Source organism: Astyanax mexicanus, chromosome 13 (assembly GCF_023375975.1).
Source record: "Astyanax mexicanus isolate ESR-SI-001 chromosome 13, AstMex3_surface, whole genome shotgun sequence".
In the NCBI taxonomy this organism is placed as follows: domain Eukaryota; kingdom Metazoa; phylum Chordata; class Actinopteri; order Characiformes; family Acestrorhamphidae; genus Astyanax; species Astyanax mexicanus.
The window spans coordinates 22,965,871-22,984,888 of record NC_064420.1 but is presented as its reverse complement, the minus strand read 5'-3'; the positions used below and the strand labels follow the sequence as shown (position 1 = coordinate 22,984,888).

Here is a 19,018-nt window from a genome sequence, read left to right as displayed (position 1 = left end):
TTTGAGTCGAGAACATTCAGAATGAAATTATTTCTGAACTTTAAAATCTTTATAAATATTTTTATAGCTTATCTTCAGAACATCGCTTGGGCTCTACATCGTCATCTTCTCTCCCTCTTCCTCGCTCTCTCGCTTTCCTTCATGCTGCTTCGTTCTCTGTCCCTAAATCCCTTTATGAATTACTGAGCCCGGCTTGCGCTGAGGTTGATCCCGGATTGCTTAAGCACTCACTCTTTTTCTCGCTCTCTCTCTCTCTTTCCATTTTCCTCTGTTGGTTCCATCTGCACTCCCTCTCTCTTTATTTTAGTCTTTCTCTCTCTCTCTGTGTCTCTGTTTATTCTGGCCTGGTAGTTTCAGTCTGCAGTCTGCAGTGTTACTGTGTTGTGAAATGTGTCTCTGTGTGTTTATGGATGTAATTGGCTGCTGGGTTTGAGTGGCATGCCAGGAGGTTTAAAGTAGAGTTCACTGAGGAGGAACGGTTTTCTTTATTTATTAACTGAGGTACACCTAAAAAGAGGAAGTGGTGTTTGTTTCTTATACTGTGTTTCTGTACTTAAAGGGGAAGTCCAGCTAGTTTCACAATTGTTTACATTATAAACTTTTCTAGATTTACCCAGTATGAAATGTTCAAGATACTGAATGTAAAATAGCATGTCATTAAAATGGTGGCGGGATACAGGGCAGGTTGTTGAAATTAAAATAGTCCCAAAAGAAAATATATTTGTTAAAAAAAAAATGCTGCCACTTTCCTATCATCAATATTATATACAACTCTGGAAAAACATAAGAGACCACTTCAGTTTCTGAATCAACTTCTCTGATTTTGTTTTTTATAGATATATGTTTGAGTAAAATGAACATTGTTGTTTTATTCTATAAACTACAGACAACATTTCTCCCAAATTCCAAATAAAAATATTGTCATTTAGAGCATTTATTTGCAGAAAATGAGAAATGGCTGAAATTACAAAAAAAGATGCAGAGCTTTCAGACCTCAAATAATGCAAAGAAAACAAGTTCATATTCATAACGTTTTAAGAGTTCAGAAATCAATATTTGGTGGAATAACTACCATGGTTTTTTAATCACAGTTTTCATGCACCTTAAACACCAGTCTTACACACTGCTTTTGGGTAACTTTATGCCACTACTGGTGTAAAAATTCTTCATTATATTCCAGAAGTTTTTTAACTTGGTAAAATCGAAGAAACTCATAATTTTTAAGTGGTCTCTTATTATTTATTTTTTTCAGTTTTGTAAAACTGGCTGTTTTAGTTTGGTGGAGTGATCAGGAAAGAATGACAGGATTTCGGCTCTGTCTCATAAATATGCATGGCATGCATACGCAGTGGGTGGTCACAAGCCAAGCCGGGCGAGGCCATAAATTCTAATTTACCGGTTGACGTCAGTTTGGGTCTTTTCCTCGTTTTTTTTTATTGGCTTGTGCAGGTAATGGGGGTGGAAGAACAATTTCACGTGCAGCATGCCTATACAACCCTGAGTGACCTATTGTTTTACAAAAAGAGCATTAGAGTATTAAATGCTTGCTATTGAAATTACACCCTTAAATTGGAAAAGAAATGAATATATTTTTTTTTCAAGTAATGTTAGAATTTTTTTTTAGTTCTGTTAATCCAGAATAAATAATCTACACAATGCTGTAAAAGTAGCTTCAGTGTTTAAATGACTGAAAACTGTTATCCTCTGATTGTCGGAGGATAACAGTGATATTATGTAGTTTTACTAGTGTGTTTGAATGTAGAGCTTGCTTGGCTCTATCTACCCAAATACCATAAGGAAAACATGCTGATTGGATGTCCTTTTTGGGCCAAACTGACTTCAGCTTGAATTGATCAACAAAGAGACTTTAATATGCACATTATTTTGTAATTTCTGATTAAAATATGAATAAAATTTGTTTTTATGTGTATGAAAAGTGTATTTTTCTGATTTAAATGACGTCAACTTTTGTTTAAATTACTTATATGTAACGCCCAGCAGATGTCCACCACCAGATGTTTTTTGTCCTCCACAGACATATAAAAAACTTTCACTACAGCCAAAATCTAGACGTCTCACAGCCCCTGAAGAGTCCTCTACAGTACTTTGGTACTTTTAGTGTGTGTGTCTCACCTTCTGGATCATTGACCGTTTCCCAGCGCACGTCTCCTTCACGGTCAGTCATCCAGCTGCAAACTCCCTGATCAAAAGAGCAGCTCAAAGATCCCGCACCTACACACACACACACACACACACAGCCAGTAGACTTTATGAGGTTTTGAGACTTTATAATGTGAATATTGGGAAGAAAATCTGTGTGGCTGAGTGGAGATTTACCCGGATCATCTCGGGCGAACTCTGCCGTGTTCCCCAGCTCGATATCAAAGTCCAGATCAAACACACTGTTCTCACCACGGTTCCTCGGAACTGCAGAGACCAGACAGGTATTACAGACTAAAATTAGACACTAAGGAGCATCTTGAGACTAAAAAGGTGAAAGCAGTCTGACAGCAAGCAGTCTGAGGGAAGAGGGGTTGATGGAGGGGGAGGGGGGTGTGTATATGGAAGTCTTTTCTCCGGTGCTGCTGAACTATAATTTACATTCATGCCCTGCTGAAGTATAAGCTGTTAAGGCTGTGAGGGTTGCCAGATCCTCCAAAGTGCCAGTTGCTCTCAGCATGACTGCAATCAGTCAGTTTTACCATCGCCTAATATGGCTAATAACAGTATTGTGTGCACACACACACACTGTGCATGGATTTGATTGTTTACATGTCTTTTGGTTGACGATTAGAACAGGGTGTGTTTAAAAAATCGATGTTTAGATTTAACTCAATATTCATTTGATTGATCCGATATCCATTTATTTAAACCCAAGAATGATCCTTAGAATCAGCCTATTTTCCCTCTATATGTGTACAGTTTCAATGCCTCACGTTTTATCTCGTGAGCCCAGCCTTTTTTTCGAGCACTGCCCTCTGGCTGGGGTGATCAGTTAAGCATGGCTGGAGCATGAGTGACGGCGCCCAGGAGTCGGCACTGCTACACTGGAGTTTCTGTAAATATGTAAGTAATTTTCTTCTGTGTTTCCACTCACTGCTGCATGTGTTTATTTTACACTGTTATAAGTTGTTTTTTCAGTGTTGTTTTTACCTGTACATAATTTGAGTGAAGCTACCTTTAGCTTAGCATGTTAGCCGTTTCACCGGGGAAGCTAAACGCGCTAGCAGGATTTTCGAGTATCAAATTCGGCTAGTTTGCTAAGCTAGCAGCGCCAGGCAGTGTAAAAGGTTTAGCTGTAGATTAATTTGTAACTGAGTAATTTAATGTGTAAAAGGCTTAACTTCTAGACACAATAACTGTAGATTAACCTCTAATTAACTGATTTAATGTGTAAAAGGTTTAACTGTTTGACGGAATAACTGTAGATTAACCTGTAACTGAGTGATTTAATGTGTAACAGGTATAACTGTTAGCTGGAATACCTGTAGATTAACCTGTAACTGAGTGATTTAATGTGTAAAAGGCTTAACTTCTAGACACAATAACTGTAGATTAACCTGTAATTAACTGATTTAATGTGTAAAAGGTTTAACTGTTAGACAGAATAACTGTAGATTAACCTGTAACTTACTGATTTAATGTGTAAATAGTGGAATTACGATTGTGTTCTCTATAAAGTGCTGATACTAATTCCGATTATTTTGTCCACAGGGATGAACGTGATTAACGGGCCGGGGAGGAGGGTCTTATAACAGAGGAAATGAGCTCCGCTTACAACAGCTGGAGGTGGCATTTGCTCCTTTTATGAAGTGTTTTTCTTTTGCATTTAATAAAGTTTCTCTCCTTATCTTATTCATTTAGCTTGTTGTGTTTTTATTGTCGCTATGCTTATTGAAGTATTACATCTGAACTAGTGGGTGTGGGTAAATTTTACACTTTTATTTGCAAATAAATCTAATTATGAAGTATGTTATGTTTTTGTTTTATGCAAGTCCACAGTGTTGTTGAAAACCATGGCTTCCAAAACCTCATTATTAAAAAAATATTGTAACTTGTTTAAGTCTTATAATATAAGATTATAATAATAATATAATATAAGCACTACTATTTTTATAATGGAAGTTTCAGCATTCCTTACAATTTCATATTCAAACTACAAAAATATTTTTTTTTTATTGTAACTTTCCCTAAAAATTTTACATTTTCCTAAATTAATCGATATTGAATCAAATCGGCACCTTGTAAATTGAAATCAAATCAAACTGGGAAATCAGTGATAATACCCACCCCTATTAATGATTCATTAATCATTAGTTTAATTATTTGATCCCAATAACAGAACACATGTTTGGTGCAAACCAAACACAAAGTATTTGAGCAAAAGATCCACAAAACTGTGCAGCATGAATGAAGAAATGGCAAATTATTTGGGGCTGTTTTGCTGTTGCAGGGCCTGGTAAGCTCTCTATCCTATATCCACTAGTCTTACTATATTATACTTCATTCTTCACTGTTTCTGATTGAGCTTAAAATTGGGGGAATTTTTAGACCTTTAGATCTGTCCAAAAACTGAAGCTGAAGAAGAGGTGGACCGTGACATGACAAACTGACAAATGACAAACTACAATGGCCAAAACATTATAGGTAATCTACCAAGTAATGCCTCAAAAGAAAAAAAAGATGGTTTTGAAATGGACAAGTTAAAGCCCAGGTTATAAAACTATTGAGATGTTATAGGGTGATTTGAAATGGGCTGTGCATAAAAGAAACCCCTTAAACCTCAAACAGCTGAAAGAATTCTGCATGGATGAGTAGGAAAACATTCTCCCTGTCAATGACAGAGACTGCTAGATGGTTTTAGAAAACGTCTAACAGACATTATTAGTATTATGAGCATAGAGTGTCCTAATATTTTTTACATGACTGTATATATAAAACACATAGGGGGTTCATTATTACTACATATATACACGTTATATATGTAAATGTACATTTTGTGTGTGTTTATGTGGTCTTACTGTGTACATCTCCACGTGGTCTCTGAGTTATCTCCTTTTGGATGCGGTTGTCTAGCGTACTGGTGATCAGTGGGCTCGTGGTTGGAGGTGCTGTTGGTGGAGGGGCTGCAGGAGTGGAACTTGTGGTTGTTGTAGTGGTGGTGGTTGTTGTGGTAACAGTTGTGGAGGTAGTTGTTGTGGCAGCTGTTGTTGTAGTTGGTAGCTCCGTAGTTGTACTTTCTGGAATAGTTGTTGTTTCCATGGCGAGAGTTGTTGGAACTATGGTTGTGACCACAGTGGTTGGTACTGTTGTTGTGGAGACAGTTGTTGGAATCGTTGTCGTAGGGACAGTTGTTGGGATTGTCGTCGTAGGGACAGTTGTTGGGATTGTCGTCGTAGGGACAGTTGTTGGAATCGTTGTCGTAGGGACAGTTGTTGGGATTGTTGTCATAGGGACAGTTGTTGGGATCCTTGTAGGGACAGTTGTTGGAATCGTGGTCGTAGGGACAGTGGTTGGAATCGTGGTTGTGGCAACAGTGGTTGGCATTGTTGTCATAGCAACAGTGGTTGGCATTGTTGTTGTAGCAACAGTGGTTAAAAATGTTGTTGGTGGAATTGTTGTAGTGCTGATGGTGGTTGTTGGTGATGTGGTTGTTGTGGTAGTAGTTGGTGGTTTGGTTGTAGTTGTGATAGTGGTTGTTGGAGGATTGGTAGTCGTAGTTACTGTTGCCGTGGTGACCCGTGTTGTAGGTTTTGCTGTTGTAGCTGGTCTGGCTGGCTCAATAGTCACTTTAATAACAGCTGAGAAAAAAAAAACACAAGACATAAGTTTAGTTTAAAATGAGGAAAATTCCCCAATATAGAGAGGTATAAATGAACAGGGTCACCAACCCTGCTCCTGGAGAGCTATCTCAGACTTTAGCTCCAACTCCCTGATCCATCTAGCTAACTTCTATGCTCAGAGAAGTTCACAAGTCTTTTATGCAAGTCCAAGTCATGGGTCCAAGTCAAGTCTCAAGTTTTTGTGGAGTGGGATTTGGTCAAGTCTTAAGTATTTGGTCATGATGAGTCTAGGTCAAGTCTCAAGTCTTTGGTCATGAGTGCAAGTTAATTCTCTAGACCACATGTGTCAAACACAAGGCCCGCGGGCCAAATGTGGCCCGCCACGTCTTTTTATGTGGCCCGCGAGAGCTTGTAAAATCTTAGTGTCTATAATAAATAGGTCAGAAGCGTTCTTTGACCAAAAAATACATTTCCCACAATGCTTGTCGATTGTATTACCCGCAAAGTTACGGCTTACTGCCACTACACGGCAGTGTAGTCATTGATGTGGAAACCCTGCCGGAGGGAAGGTGTAACTTCGCGGGTGGAATTGAGACATGTTTATCCCATAATATCCAGAAAAAGAAAAGTTGATGCAGACGGACGGCTGTGCTTCAAGGCGAAAGACCGGTATGCATTTTGTGTTACTGACCAAAATAAATGCTTTTTAGAAGAGATATAAATTATGTGTAAATATTTATAAGACAATAGCTGATAAAATCTGTTTTAATGAGGTTAATAAACATCACTGTGACATCGCTAGTCGCAGTTTCACCTCAGCAAAGGACGAGGAGGTGAATCACTTATCTAACCAGCCTGTACTGATTTCTGCCCCCAATAACCCTTTCAATAACCTCCAATAGCCTTTAATAGTCTCCAGTAGCCTTCAACAGTCTAACCTTGCAGCCGTGGTGTGTTCTAAACTCCGTAGTTATAAACATCCTGAGGTTAGCAGCGCGCTAACTGACCTGTTTATAATGTAATCCGAGCAGTGACTCCGGGATGGCTGCTCTAAACTGCTGCTGTTAGCTGCTTGGGCTGAAAGATGAACTGTAGAGAGCTGTATTATCCGGTTAGTGGGGTTATTTTATTTCATACACAGAAGAACTTAAAATTTTAAAAACGCTCCAGACTGGCTCAGCTGAGTCCTGTAGCCCGTGGCTGGGCTGTAGCTCTGACTCAGTAAAGACTGTGGGCTTGTGCTGCTGCAGCTCCCACTAGTGGTTGGATGAGGAAATGCTAAATCTGTCACAGCTCACAATTTTTGATTTTATATTAATTAAGCCTCTTTTCAGTATCAAACGTTTTGATCAAAGTTAATATAACTTGTATTTTATGTCATTTCTATTCACTTGTATAGTTTGGTTCTTGATTGATGGAGTTTTTGGATTTCATAACAGGATTTATGTTAATAGAGCAACAAGCAAACATTTTTTCCATGCAACTGTAATATTTGATTGAATAAATAATATATTGAGAGTTATTTAACATTAAGGAGTAATTACATTCATTTACATATATTACATTTGGTTACATTTTCTTATATTTATAAGTTACATCTGGCCCTCGGAGGACAGCCAATATGCCAATGTGGCCCTCGGCCAAAATGAGTTTGACACCCCTGCTCTAGACTTTGTGGGGTGAGACTTGGTGAAGTTGAGTCAAAGTCAAGGCTCAAGTCTTTGTGGGGTGAGACTTGGTCAAGTCTTAAGTGTTTGGTCATGAGTCTAAGTCAAGTCCCAAGTCTTTGGTCACAAATCAAGTCAAGTCTTAAGTCTTTGGTCATAAGTCAGAGTCAAGTCTCAAGACTTTGGTCATGAGTCCAAGTCAAGTCTCAAGTCTTTGTGGGGTGAGGAGAACTAAACGATACGAAAGAGTGAGACTGCTATCAGAGTTTTCTTAATGTTAATATTCCAAAAATAGAAAACCTAAAGATTGTTCACAGGTCCCAAAGCACAAGGCCTCATGTGTGATTTTTCTTTATTTCATTTATTTTCTACACTGTAGAATAATATTAAAGACATAAGAGTAATTAAAGGGGCACATTTGAAATTATGTAAAAGTGTTTGTTCTCCACAATACTCTGACTTAAACCCAACTGAGATGATGATTTGAGGTGATTAGGGATGAGCTGGAGCTTCACAGAGTCAAGGAAAAGCAGCAACTATAATTCAGCACCTCCAGGAACTCCTTGAAGATGCTTAGAAAACTATTCCAGGTGACTCTCCCTCATGAAGACACTGAGATTAAAATACCAAGAGTGTGCAGATCTGTCCTCAAAGCTCAATGTGGTACTTAAAAGATTCTTAACACTTTTTGTTTAATGGAATTTGTTGAATTAGGTGTGTCCAAACATTTTGACTGATACTATATACAAACACACTGTATAAACACAAATACACACACATGCACACAGGAACTTACGTTTGCAGTCATAGCCCCTGCCATAGGGGTCAAGTTTACATTTGCACTTCTTGGATTCCGGTTTGTCGTGGCAGCGATCATTCTTATCTAAACACAAACACACACATCACAGTTTTTTATTGTTACCAGTGCTGTGTATAATGTGGGTTATTGTTGGGGTTAGTGTGAGTAGTGCTGTGTCTGACCTGCGCACTGGTATTTGCCGTTAATGTAGCGCAGCTCAAAGCCTTTGTGGCATTTGCAGATGTAACTGCCGAACGTGTTCACACACTTCCGAAACCTTGGGCACCTCGCCTCCCCCGTCGCACACTCGTCGATATCTGAGAAGACATGTGAACATAAATGAATCTCACAATTAATCTTTCTGTCTGTGTCTCTGTGTTTGTATGTCATCTATATTTATTTGTCTGTACACACTAATGTTCAAAAAAGTTATGCACCAAGAAATAGTTGTTGGAATCCAATGAAACTTCATATAATATGTGTAATAAAGCAGGTTCTAGTACCCTGTTACATCACTGGTCACGAGACGTCATAGAGGCATGTCTAGCACTTATCGATCTCTCACGAAGAGGTTCCCTACCCAAAAGTAGCCTCTTAGAGCCTTTTTAAAGATCTTTTTTATGTATACAGGAAGCACATTTTTACCCTCTTCTGGCAAGACCCTAATCAGAGTCTAATCAGACCACACCTGTAATTATTTACATGCAGTCATGGCTCAATTTGTTGGCACCACAGAAAATTTTCCAGCAAATGAAATAATGTTTATGTCCTTTGTTCATATTGAAACAACACAAAAAACAGAGAAAACTTTTTGTAAAACCTTTTCAAAATTGGGGGTAAATATCTTGAAACTTTATTTTCAAGCATGTGATGCCCATTTTAATTCACATTTTAATTAAAAAGGAAAGAAATTGTCCCAATCTTTACATTGTGTGAGCATAGAGAACAGAAAGAGAAGAATAGAACTGTCTGAGGGATTGAGAACCGAAATTGTCGAACGTATCAACAATCTCAAGGTTACAAGTCCATCTCTAGAAATCTTGCTGTTCCTTTGTCCACGGTACGCAACATAATTGAAAAGTTTACAACTCATGGGTTTGTACCCATAAAGTAGCTTATCTCCCTGGATGTGGATGAAAGAGAAAAAATGATAAAAAAATGTTGCAAACCAGGATAGTCTGGATGATGGGTAAGCAGCCTCAATCAAGTTCCAAAGAAATTTCAAAGAGATGTCCTGCAGGCTCAGGGTGCATCAGTATCAGCACAAATTATCCGTTTGCAGTCGTCCAAAATTTCAGTTAATTAGTGTTTATTATAAGCGATCAATTTCGAATATATTTTCCAAAGGTTGTGTCACCAAATATTAAGTTAAGGGGTTACAAAAATTTCAATACACATGTGTATAACAAATCGTATGTAATTGCAATAATTTTCATGTAGAAATATTTCATTTTCTGGAAAAATATCAGTATTTCTCTCAGTACTGGCTCTGTCACTTGCGTAACTCTTTTTTCCTGCAGTCTGGGTGTAAGTCAGTGTGTGTGTTGTAGGTGCTGATTGTGCTATGTAAGCTGTGTTGTCAGAACTGTTGGTGTCTGCTGCTCAGGTAGTAATTCATTGTTAAGAAACAGGACGAATGACAGCGGAGGATTTGTCTGTGTGAACCTACAGGTTCCGAGGCTTTGTCTGTCATCCGGGGGCCAAGCACCTGAGCAGAAATGAGTGTCTCTGCTTTGTGTTCTAGTTTATCTTCATGTTTTAATATGATTTTCAGTCATGTAAAACTTCTAAACTATAAATCTAAAATCAAAAAATAAATCTATTGTATATAATACTATACTGATATGATAAATACTCTTTAGACTTCAATGAGTCCAATATGAACTTCTGTTGTCCACTGTGGGCGGTAATGCCTTTTATGACATATTAATAAAATGAAATGTCTCATCTCTCCACCTGGCACCAACAAAAAGGCCTCACTCAAACTCAGATAATTTATGTCGTCTTGCCATGAGCATGTTGGCCAGTGTTCAAACTCACACACAAGATACCACCTCATAAATTTCACAGGCATGAACCTTCCTAAGCTGTCCTCTGAAGTTACACTTTATGATCAATATAGATTCTGCTGTTCCATGATTTTTGGCATATCAGTGTTCAAATACTGTATTGTTACTACATTGAACAATGAATGATGTAGACATACCCACACAGGTCCGGCGGTCTGGGCCCAGACGTAACCCTGGCGACGGGCACTGACACATTATCTCACCCTTCATCACAGCACAGCCGTACTGGCAGTTCGCCATGGCGCATGTGCGGGCATCTATACACACACATACACACAAATAAATAATTTAATTATTTCACTGAACATACAAAAAAAGTATATATAACCCTTTGGGATTACTTGGATTTCTGCATAAATTAATCATTAAATGTTCTGATCTTCATCTAAATCACAACACAATAGACAAACACAGTCTGCTTAAACTAATACCACACAAATATATATATATGTTTGCATGGTTTTATTAAACACAACATGTTAACATTCACAGTGAGTGGGGAAAAAGTATGTGAACCCATAGATTAATGACTTTTCTAAGAGCTAATTAAGAGCAGGATGTGATGAGATTGGATGTCAGTTAAAGCTGCCCTGCCCTTTAAAAAACACACACAGTTTTGAGTTTGCTGTTCTTAAGAAGCATTGCTTGATTTGAATCATGCCTCGCATAAAAGAGCTCTCAGAAGACCTACGTTTAAGATTTGTTGACTTGCATGAAGCTGGAAAGGGTCACAAAAGTATCTCTAAAAGCCTTGATGTTCATGTGCCCATGGTAAGACAGACGGTCTATAAATGGAGAAAGTTCAACACTGTTGCTACTCTTCCTAGGCGTGGTCGTCCTGTAAAGATGACTGCAAGAGCACAGCACAGAATGATCAATAAGGTCAGGAAGAATCCTACCTTTCCTACCTGTCAGCTGAAGATTACAGAAATCTCTGGCACACGCCAATATTTTTGTTGACAAATGTACAATAAGAAAAACATGAAACAAGAATGGAGTTCATGGGAGGACACCACTGCTGTCCAAAAAAACATTGCTGCATGTTTGAAGTTTGTAAAAGAGCACCTGGACGTTCCACAGCAGTACTGGTAAAATATACTGTGAACAAATGAAACCAAAATTGAGTTGTTTGGAAGGAACACACAACGCTATGTGTGGAGAAAAGTTGGCACAGCACACCATCATCTAAAGCTCATCCTAACTGTGAAATATGGTGGAGGCGGCATCATGGATTGGGGCTGCTTTGCTACCTCAGAGCCTGGATGGATTACTGTCATCAACGGAAAAATGGATTCCCAAGTTTATCAAGACATTTTGCAGTAAAACTTAAGACCATCTGTCCACCAACTGAAGCTCAACAGAGGATGGATGATGCAACAGGACAACAACCCAAAACATAGAATTAAATCAACAACCGAACGACTTCAACATAAGAAAATATGCCTTCTACCCAATTGAGATACTGTGGCATGACCTCAAGAGAGCGATTTACACCAGATATCCCAAGAATATTCCTAAACTGAAACAGTTTTGTGAAGAGGAATAATGCAAAATTCCTCCTGACTGTTGTGCAGGTCTGATCTGCAACTACAGGAAACGTTTAGTTATTAGTTAGTTATTGATGCCAAAGGAGCTTCAACCAGGTATTAAATCCAAAGGTTCACATACTTTTTTCCACCCTGCACTGTGAATGTGTGTTTTTTGTGGTATTAGTTTAAGCAGACTGTGTTTGTCTATTGTTGTGACTAAGATGAAGATCAGAACACACTTAATGACCAATTTATGCAGAAACCCAAGTAATCCCAAAGGGTTCACAATATTTTTTCTTGCAACTGTATATGCCTGAATTGAATTGAATTAAATTGACTCACTCTTGCAGGTGCCATCCGCCATCATCATGTATCCGTTTAGACAGTAACACTTATAACTGCCCACCGTGTTCATACAGCGGTGTTTACATGGGCGGGGCTTCAATCCACACTCATTTACATCTACAAAAGTGTGAGAAAGAAAGAAAGAGAGAGAGAGACATAGAGAGAAAGAGAGAGAGAGACATAGAGAGAAAGAAAGTGAGAGAGAGAGAGAGAAAGACAAACAGCAGAGAGTATAGATCAGTTTACACAGTTCAAAATACATTTACATAAGGAATGCAAAATGCAAAGGCACTGTTTTCAAATCAGTAATTACACTCCGTGTAGATAGTATTACTAGTATTACAGGTGTGTGTGTGTGTGTGTGTGTTAACCTCTGTGAACCTGTGTGAGGGTAAAAACATTGTCTCGCTGTCAGACTCTGTTGTGCGGAACTAATGTGGCCACGACTCCAAATACCACAAACACTAATCCCCAAAGTATGTGTGTGTGTGTGTGTGTGTGTGGTTGGTTATGTAGGCATGAGAGGAATGTATGGAGTGTGTACCTGCCTTTTTAAAAAGGTAGGTTTATCCCTCAGGCTACACACATCCTTACACACACATAGGTGAAGACATTGGATTTCAACCACACACACACACACACACACACACACACACAAACAGTATGAAAATGAAAGCTGAAAACACACATTCAGTATTTAATTATGCGGTTACTCTGTGTTGGTTAAATCCCGACTGAGTTCCTGTAAACATATCTGGTTTCTTATTAATAGCAAATGCTTATTTCTCATCCGTCTGGCTCCCTATATCAGGCTTCACTTAAACTCTGATAATTCACATAACCTCACCATGAGCAAGATAAGACCTCACAACTTATACAGGTGTGAGAAAAGTAATGTAAAAGAACATTGCAAAAGAAGAAAAGCACATGACCCATCTGGCATCAGAATTGGACTCAATTGGGATCCAATACCTTAAAGGAGAACTCTGGTGTAAAGTGGACTTTTGGTGTAGTAAAACATGATTTAAAAAGTACTTACCTTTGATGAATAGCACACCTTCGCCCTTACACAGCATTCTGAGATACAGACATTTTAACAGTTTATCCAAACGCCCTTTAGACTGGCTGACACGGGGCATAATTTGTCTTGATAAATCAAATTTTACGCCGTTATCCAGCTCAAAGTAGCTCCACACCTCCTTGCTAGAATCCAGAAAATCCTGACATTTAAAATGAGGCATTAAACAGAGGTTTTTAATAAGGTTCTTGTGCAATGTTTGAGTTATTAATGCCTAAATGTCAGGGCTCTCCGGATTCTAGCAAGGACGTGTGGAGCCACTTTGAGCTGGATAACGGTGGAAAAAGCAATTTATCGGGGACAATTGTGCCCCATGTCACCCAGTCTAAAGGATGTTTGGACAAATTGTTACATTACTGGATCTCAGAACGCTGTGGGAGAACAGAGGTGTGCTATTCATCTTTTTATCATATTTTACTACACCAAAAGTGCATTTGACAGCAGAGTTCTCCTTTAAAATTCACACTCTCTGATATACAGCTGTCTACATACTTTTGGACATGTTGTGTGCAGGTTAAAATGAGCTCAGAACTGACTGATCAGTAAATAAACACAGTGGGCTCGGCTCAGGTGGAGAGAGGGGGGATTAGACGAGTGCAGCTCATTTCCTGCAGCACAGTAGTGGGCAAAACAGTGTGTGTGTGTGTGTGTGTGTGTGTGCGTGTGTGTGTGTGTGTGTACTCTGTGGACTCCGGGAAGCTCTGTTGTTTTTGCTCCTCTCCCTCATTTATATCTCTTTTAGCCTCCAGAGGACGAAATAGCCCACGGCTCTGAGCTTTACACACACTTAATTAACACAGAGAGAGAGAGAGACAGAGAGAGAGAGAGAGAGAGAGAGAGAGAGAGAGACTGTTGGTATGAAATGAGAGAGAGAAAGAGAGAGATGAAGGGAGAAAGAACCTGTTGGATAGGAGAGGAAAGGAAAGAAAGAAATAAGAGAAATAAAATCAGAGAGGTGAATTGAAGAGAGAAAGAGAAAGAAATAGAAAGCTGGATATGGAGAAAAAAGTAAAGAAAAAAGGAGAGAAATAAAGACATGAGAGAAAGATCAAGGGACAGACAGAGAGGCTGTTGGAGGGGAGAGAGAAGTAAATAAAAGAAAGAGAAATAATAAAAAGAGAGAAATGAAGGGGGAGACAAAAATGATGAGAAATAGGAAGGGAATACATAGATAGATAGAAAAAAGGAGGGAAATAATGAAATGGGAGAGAGATAAAGGGGAGAGATAGAGAGAAGCTGTTGGATGGGAGAGAAATGTAAAGGAAGGAAGGAGTGAAATAATAAAGAGATAAAGGGGAAGATCAAGAGAAGTGGTGAAGAAAGAGGAAGGGAATAAAAGGAAAGGACAGATAGAGAGAAAGAGAGAGATTGAACTGGGCTTCAGTGAGAGAGAAAGAGAGGCTTTTGGAGGAGAAAAAAAATAAAAAAGGAGAGAAATAATACATTAAGATAGATAGATAGATAGATAGATAGATAGATAGATAGATAGATAGATAGATAGATAGATAGATAGATAGATAGATAGATATGAGAGAGAAAGATAAATGGGGTAGAGAGATAGAGACTGTATGAGGGGAAAGGACAGTAAAAAAGAAAAGAAGAGGGAGAAAAGTGATGGAGAAAGATGAAGGAAATAAAGGGATTTATAGATTTAATAGAACTAAATGAGAGCGAGAGAGAGAGAGAGAGAGAGAGAGAGAGAGAGAGAGAGAGAGAAAAAGACATTAAACTGTACTTCAGTAGGTGGGGTTGTGGTCTTCTCAACTAGCTGTTTTGCTGTTAATGTTGCTGCTTAAAGATTCAAACATATAGAACAGACCTACCTAAAAATGGGGTTCGCTGTGACTGAGGTCCATTTAAGGTGGGATGGTTTAATTGCATTTTTAAGAAAAGAGAAAGCCTCAGCTTCTAAAGCTTCGGCTTTTAAAAGATTTTTCACATTTATATAAGTAGTGTGTATTACAAACATGGTACTTAACTGTGGTTTGTAGCCAAAATATAGTTCTTATAGGGTATCACTTAAAAGTGGTTCATCAATGTCACTGTTCAAAATGTTTAATCTGATGTATATATAGTGAGGGAAAAATCTATACACTTCAGATTTTGCGAGATTTCCCATCTTCAAAAATGGAGAGGCTTGTAACTTTTAACTTCAGCTGTGAGAGACATGACCTAAAATGCAAATTTATTATTTAATCACAACATTTTTTTTAATTCTGTTTCTCACAGTTAAAATCTACCTATGATAAAAACGACAGACCTCTCCATTCAATGTATGTGAGAAAACTTGCAAAATCAGCAGAGTATCAAATACTAGATATATGAATAGGAGCTGGAAATCATTAAATGAAGGAGAATATTGGAATGACCCCAAAGAAACCCACCTGTTTCTGTTTAATACCTCTATTTTTTTACCTTAACATAAACCTTAACGGCTATAAATGTCTAAACATTTTCAGCTTATTCGCAGCGCAGCATTAAGCAACCCCTTCAAATAATTTATTCACAACCTATGAGCTGAGAAGTTCACCCAGGTGTGCTGGAGCTGGAAAAACCCACTAAAAACACAAGGAAAGCTGAACTGGGACTGAAATTCCACCCACAGTTGTCATAGTTATAGATCTCTAAGGACTCATACCGTCACTCTCTGAGGCCTGAGCTGAGCTCACTGCTGTCTTCACAAATAAAACCCAGCATAATCTTCCTCTTCGTCATCATCATCATCATCATTCAGACACGCAGACACATCATTCACTCCTCACTGACACCCCGCCCCCTCCTGCAGACCCTCTGATTAGTCGTAATGTTTGCACATCTGCGTGCTGATGATGAAAACATGAAGATGATGTCAGCAGAGTGGACAGATATATGGGTCATTTTCCCACAGGTTTGTCAGGCAAAATGGACTTCTGGGACAGATTTGGAAATTAATTTTTTGGGTTGTTTATATTGACTGACATAAATCAGTGCAATAACTGAGACTACTGGAACTGAGCCATCAGTTCTGTACAATAATACTCGGCTCTTCTGCTTTAAGCTGTTTAATATTAAACATGGAAATCTGATGCTTGTAATTCATACCCTTTAAACTTTTTCACATTTTGTCACCTTACATTTATATTAGGGGTGGGCGATATGGCTCTAAAATAATATCACGATATTTCAGGGTATTTTTGCGATAACGATATACTTGGCGATATAGGAAAACTAAAATAATTCATTCATTTCAGGAATATAGTATAATAGTATAACAGTATAATCATAATGTGGCAAAATAAATAATATAGCATAAAATAATATAATGCAGCAAATAATATTGCAGAATATTTAGTGCATGCATATAAACTGCAAACTAAAACAATTATACAATAAATACACCTAAAGCTTCACAGTAAATAATAGACTACTTTTAAGACAGAACAGCCCTATTATCATTGATATGGATTTTTAATATCATGATACTTCTGTGTCACAATATATTGTATACGATATAATATTGCCCACCCCTAGTTTATATGTAGTTACACAGCTTATATAAAAGGTTTATGTAAAATATCCCCTGGTGAAAAAATATATATACTTAATTGTACATATTAAACTTACTTAAAACATATTGAGAAATGTCTAAGTATGCTGTAAATATACTGACAGATTAATGTACTTACTTAAAAAATATTTAAAGTACATTAATATTATGCTTCCATCAAATGTTTGATAGTAAACTTTGCTCATACCTTTTTAAAAAGTACAATATAGTGTATTTTAAAAAATAGACTACTATGAAGTACACTTTTAGTGTAATGTAATTCTATATACTTCTAAAATATACTTTTGTACATTTTTAGCAAAGTGTTTTAAAAACAACTGTTACAGTAGTTCACTTAAAGTACAATGTATCATGTAAATTACTATTACATTTACATTTTAAAAAATGTATCGTAACACGCTAAACATTGTAGTACACTATATTAAAATATGTTTTTATACCCAACGAAGTATATACTAGAAATTTGCTACTTACAAAAGACAGGAACAAGAAGCATATTTGTATTCTAATGCAAATAGATCACATATATTTAACATCAATTCTTAATACATTCCTAATATACCTGGTGTATAATAAATAGTGATACAGTTGTAATACTCATTAAATGTATTATAATTTTACTGTAAGCTTATTTAAAATATGGGGTTACATACATAAAGTAGTATGTTTAAATGTTACTTAAGTATATTTAGTACAGTTAAGTACAGTTAGCACAATTAAAGTAAGACTTTTGTTCTATTTTTATACAATTAAAGTATAATAAGTACAAAAAAAATTGTTCCATTTTATCACTCTTTAAATTTACTGATTAATAATGTGGCTACAAGTAAACTTTAGTGCACTATAGCATAATAATGCTTAATATACTTTAATCTACTTTTTTTCTCTACAGTCAGCACAACAAATCCCTCTAACTGTTAAAACCTTTAAAACACAAACAACAAACAAATGTTGAATTAACAGATTTCTGATTTCTGATTGGAGTTAACATTAACTTGCACAGGATGTGGCCTAACACAGATGACGTGCATTACCCATTAAATTAAATTAAATACCCATTAAATTAATAGTATGTAATATGCAGTGAAGGCTGTATGAATCGTGTCTCGTGTCTCAAGGAAAGGATGTGTTTGTGGTCAATATAACCTAAACACCTCAGCTACACAGCACTGCACTATTTGATGCTTTTTGGCAGCAGAGAGATCCTTTTTTTTTTTTTTTTTTATAATTTTATTTCTAATTTTTCCCATTTTCTCCCCAATTTACACGGCCAATTACCCAACCCACTCATTAGGACTCCCCCTATCACTAGTGATGCCCCAACACACCAGGAGGGTGAAGACTAACACATGTTTCCTCCGATACATATGAAGCCAGCCACTGCTTCTTTTCGAGCTGCTGCTGATGCAGCATTACCGAGCAGCCAGCACGCTTGGAGGAAAGCACAGCGGCTCGGCTCCGGTACATCAGCTCACAGACGCCCTGTGCTGCAGACATCACCCAAGGAGTGATGTGGGGAGAGAGCGCCATCTACCCACCCAGAGGGAGCAGGGCCAATTTTGCTCCCTCTGACGCCGGCAGCTTGATGGCAAAGCTGCATGAGCTGGGGTTCGAACCTGCGACCTCCTGCTCATAGTGGCAGCACCTTAGACCGCTGGACCACTCGGCGCCCCAGCAGAGAGATCCTTTTTCTTTCCCATGTTGCTTGAAACCTGTGGCCTGCTTAATAATGTGGAACATCCTTCTTAAGTATCCTTCTTTAATTCGGCTCACCAGGCAAACTAATTATCACAGGTTATTTAGAAATTGATTTCAGTGATCCAAAGAGCCCTGAGACACAATACCATCAATGAGTTTAATTGAGAAACAATAATAATCTTTATGACACGCAATGTACTTATCATGAATGGCATAGATCAGATCTCTTTTAGACATTAAATAATGCTAAAACTAAACTGAAGACACATTACACTAGAAAGCTAGCTAACTATTAGAGCAATGTTACATGCGTAACCTGCCCCCACAAACCTAAACATATCATTAGCTATCCTTTCTAAATCTCTTAGTGACGAGACATATTCCTCATATGGTTTGTGGTGTTTTCCGTTGATTTTCTTCCACAGTTTTGTTTTCCATGGTAGTGCAGCTGAACTCATCCCATAAATCATTTTTATTCCACGCCGACACGCTGTGCGCCTCAG

At 37.8% G+C, this 19,018-nt stretch overlaps 1 protein-coding gene and 1 long non-coding RNA gene across 2 annotated transcripts in view; one reads left to right on the top strand and one right to left on the bottom strand.

Annotated features, from left to right (window-relative positions):
• LOC103043987 (nephronectin) overlaps positions 1-19,018 on the bottom strand; it is a 33,586-nt gene that overhangs the window by 7,398 nt on the left and 7,170 nt on the right. Inside the window, exons 4-10 of the mRNA XM_022662148.2 lie at positions 12,190-12,309; positions 10,456-10,575; positions 8,432-8,566; positions 8,247-8,333; positions 5,022-5,801; positions 2,338-2,427; positions 2,134-2,232 (exon numbers count right to left, since the gene is read on the bottom strand). Of these exons, the coding sequence (XP_022517869.2) occupies positions 2,134-2,232; positions 2,338-2,427; positions 5,022-5,801; positions 8,247-8,333; positions 8,432-8,566; positions 10,456-10,575; positions 12,190-12,309 (1,431 nt within the window). The remainder of the gene's footprint in view (positions 1-2,133; positions 2,233-2,337; positions 2,428-5,021; positions 5,802-8,246; positions 8,334-8,431; positions 8,567-10,455; positions 10,576-12,189; positions 12,310-19,018) is intronic.
• On the top strand, positions 2,933-3,855 carry LOC111188433 (uncharacterized). The gene is made up of 2 exons (XR_002648491.2): positions 2,933-3,066; positions 3,715-3,855. It is a non-coding gene; the product is annotated as an uncharacterized LOC111188433 (long non-coding RNA).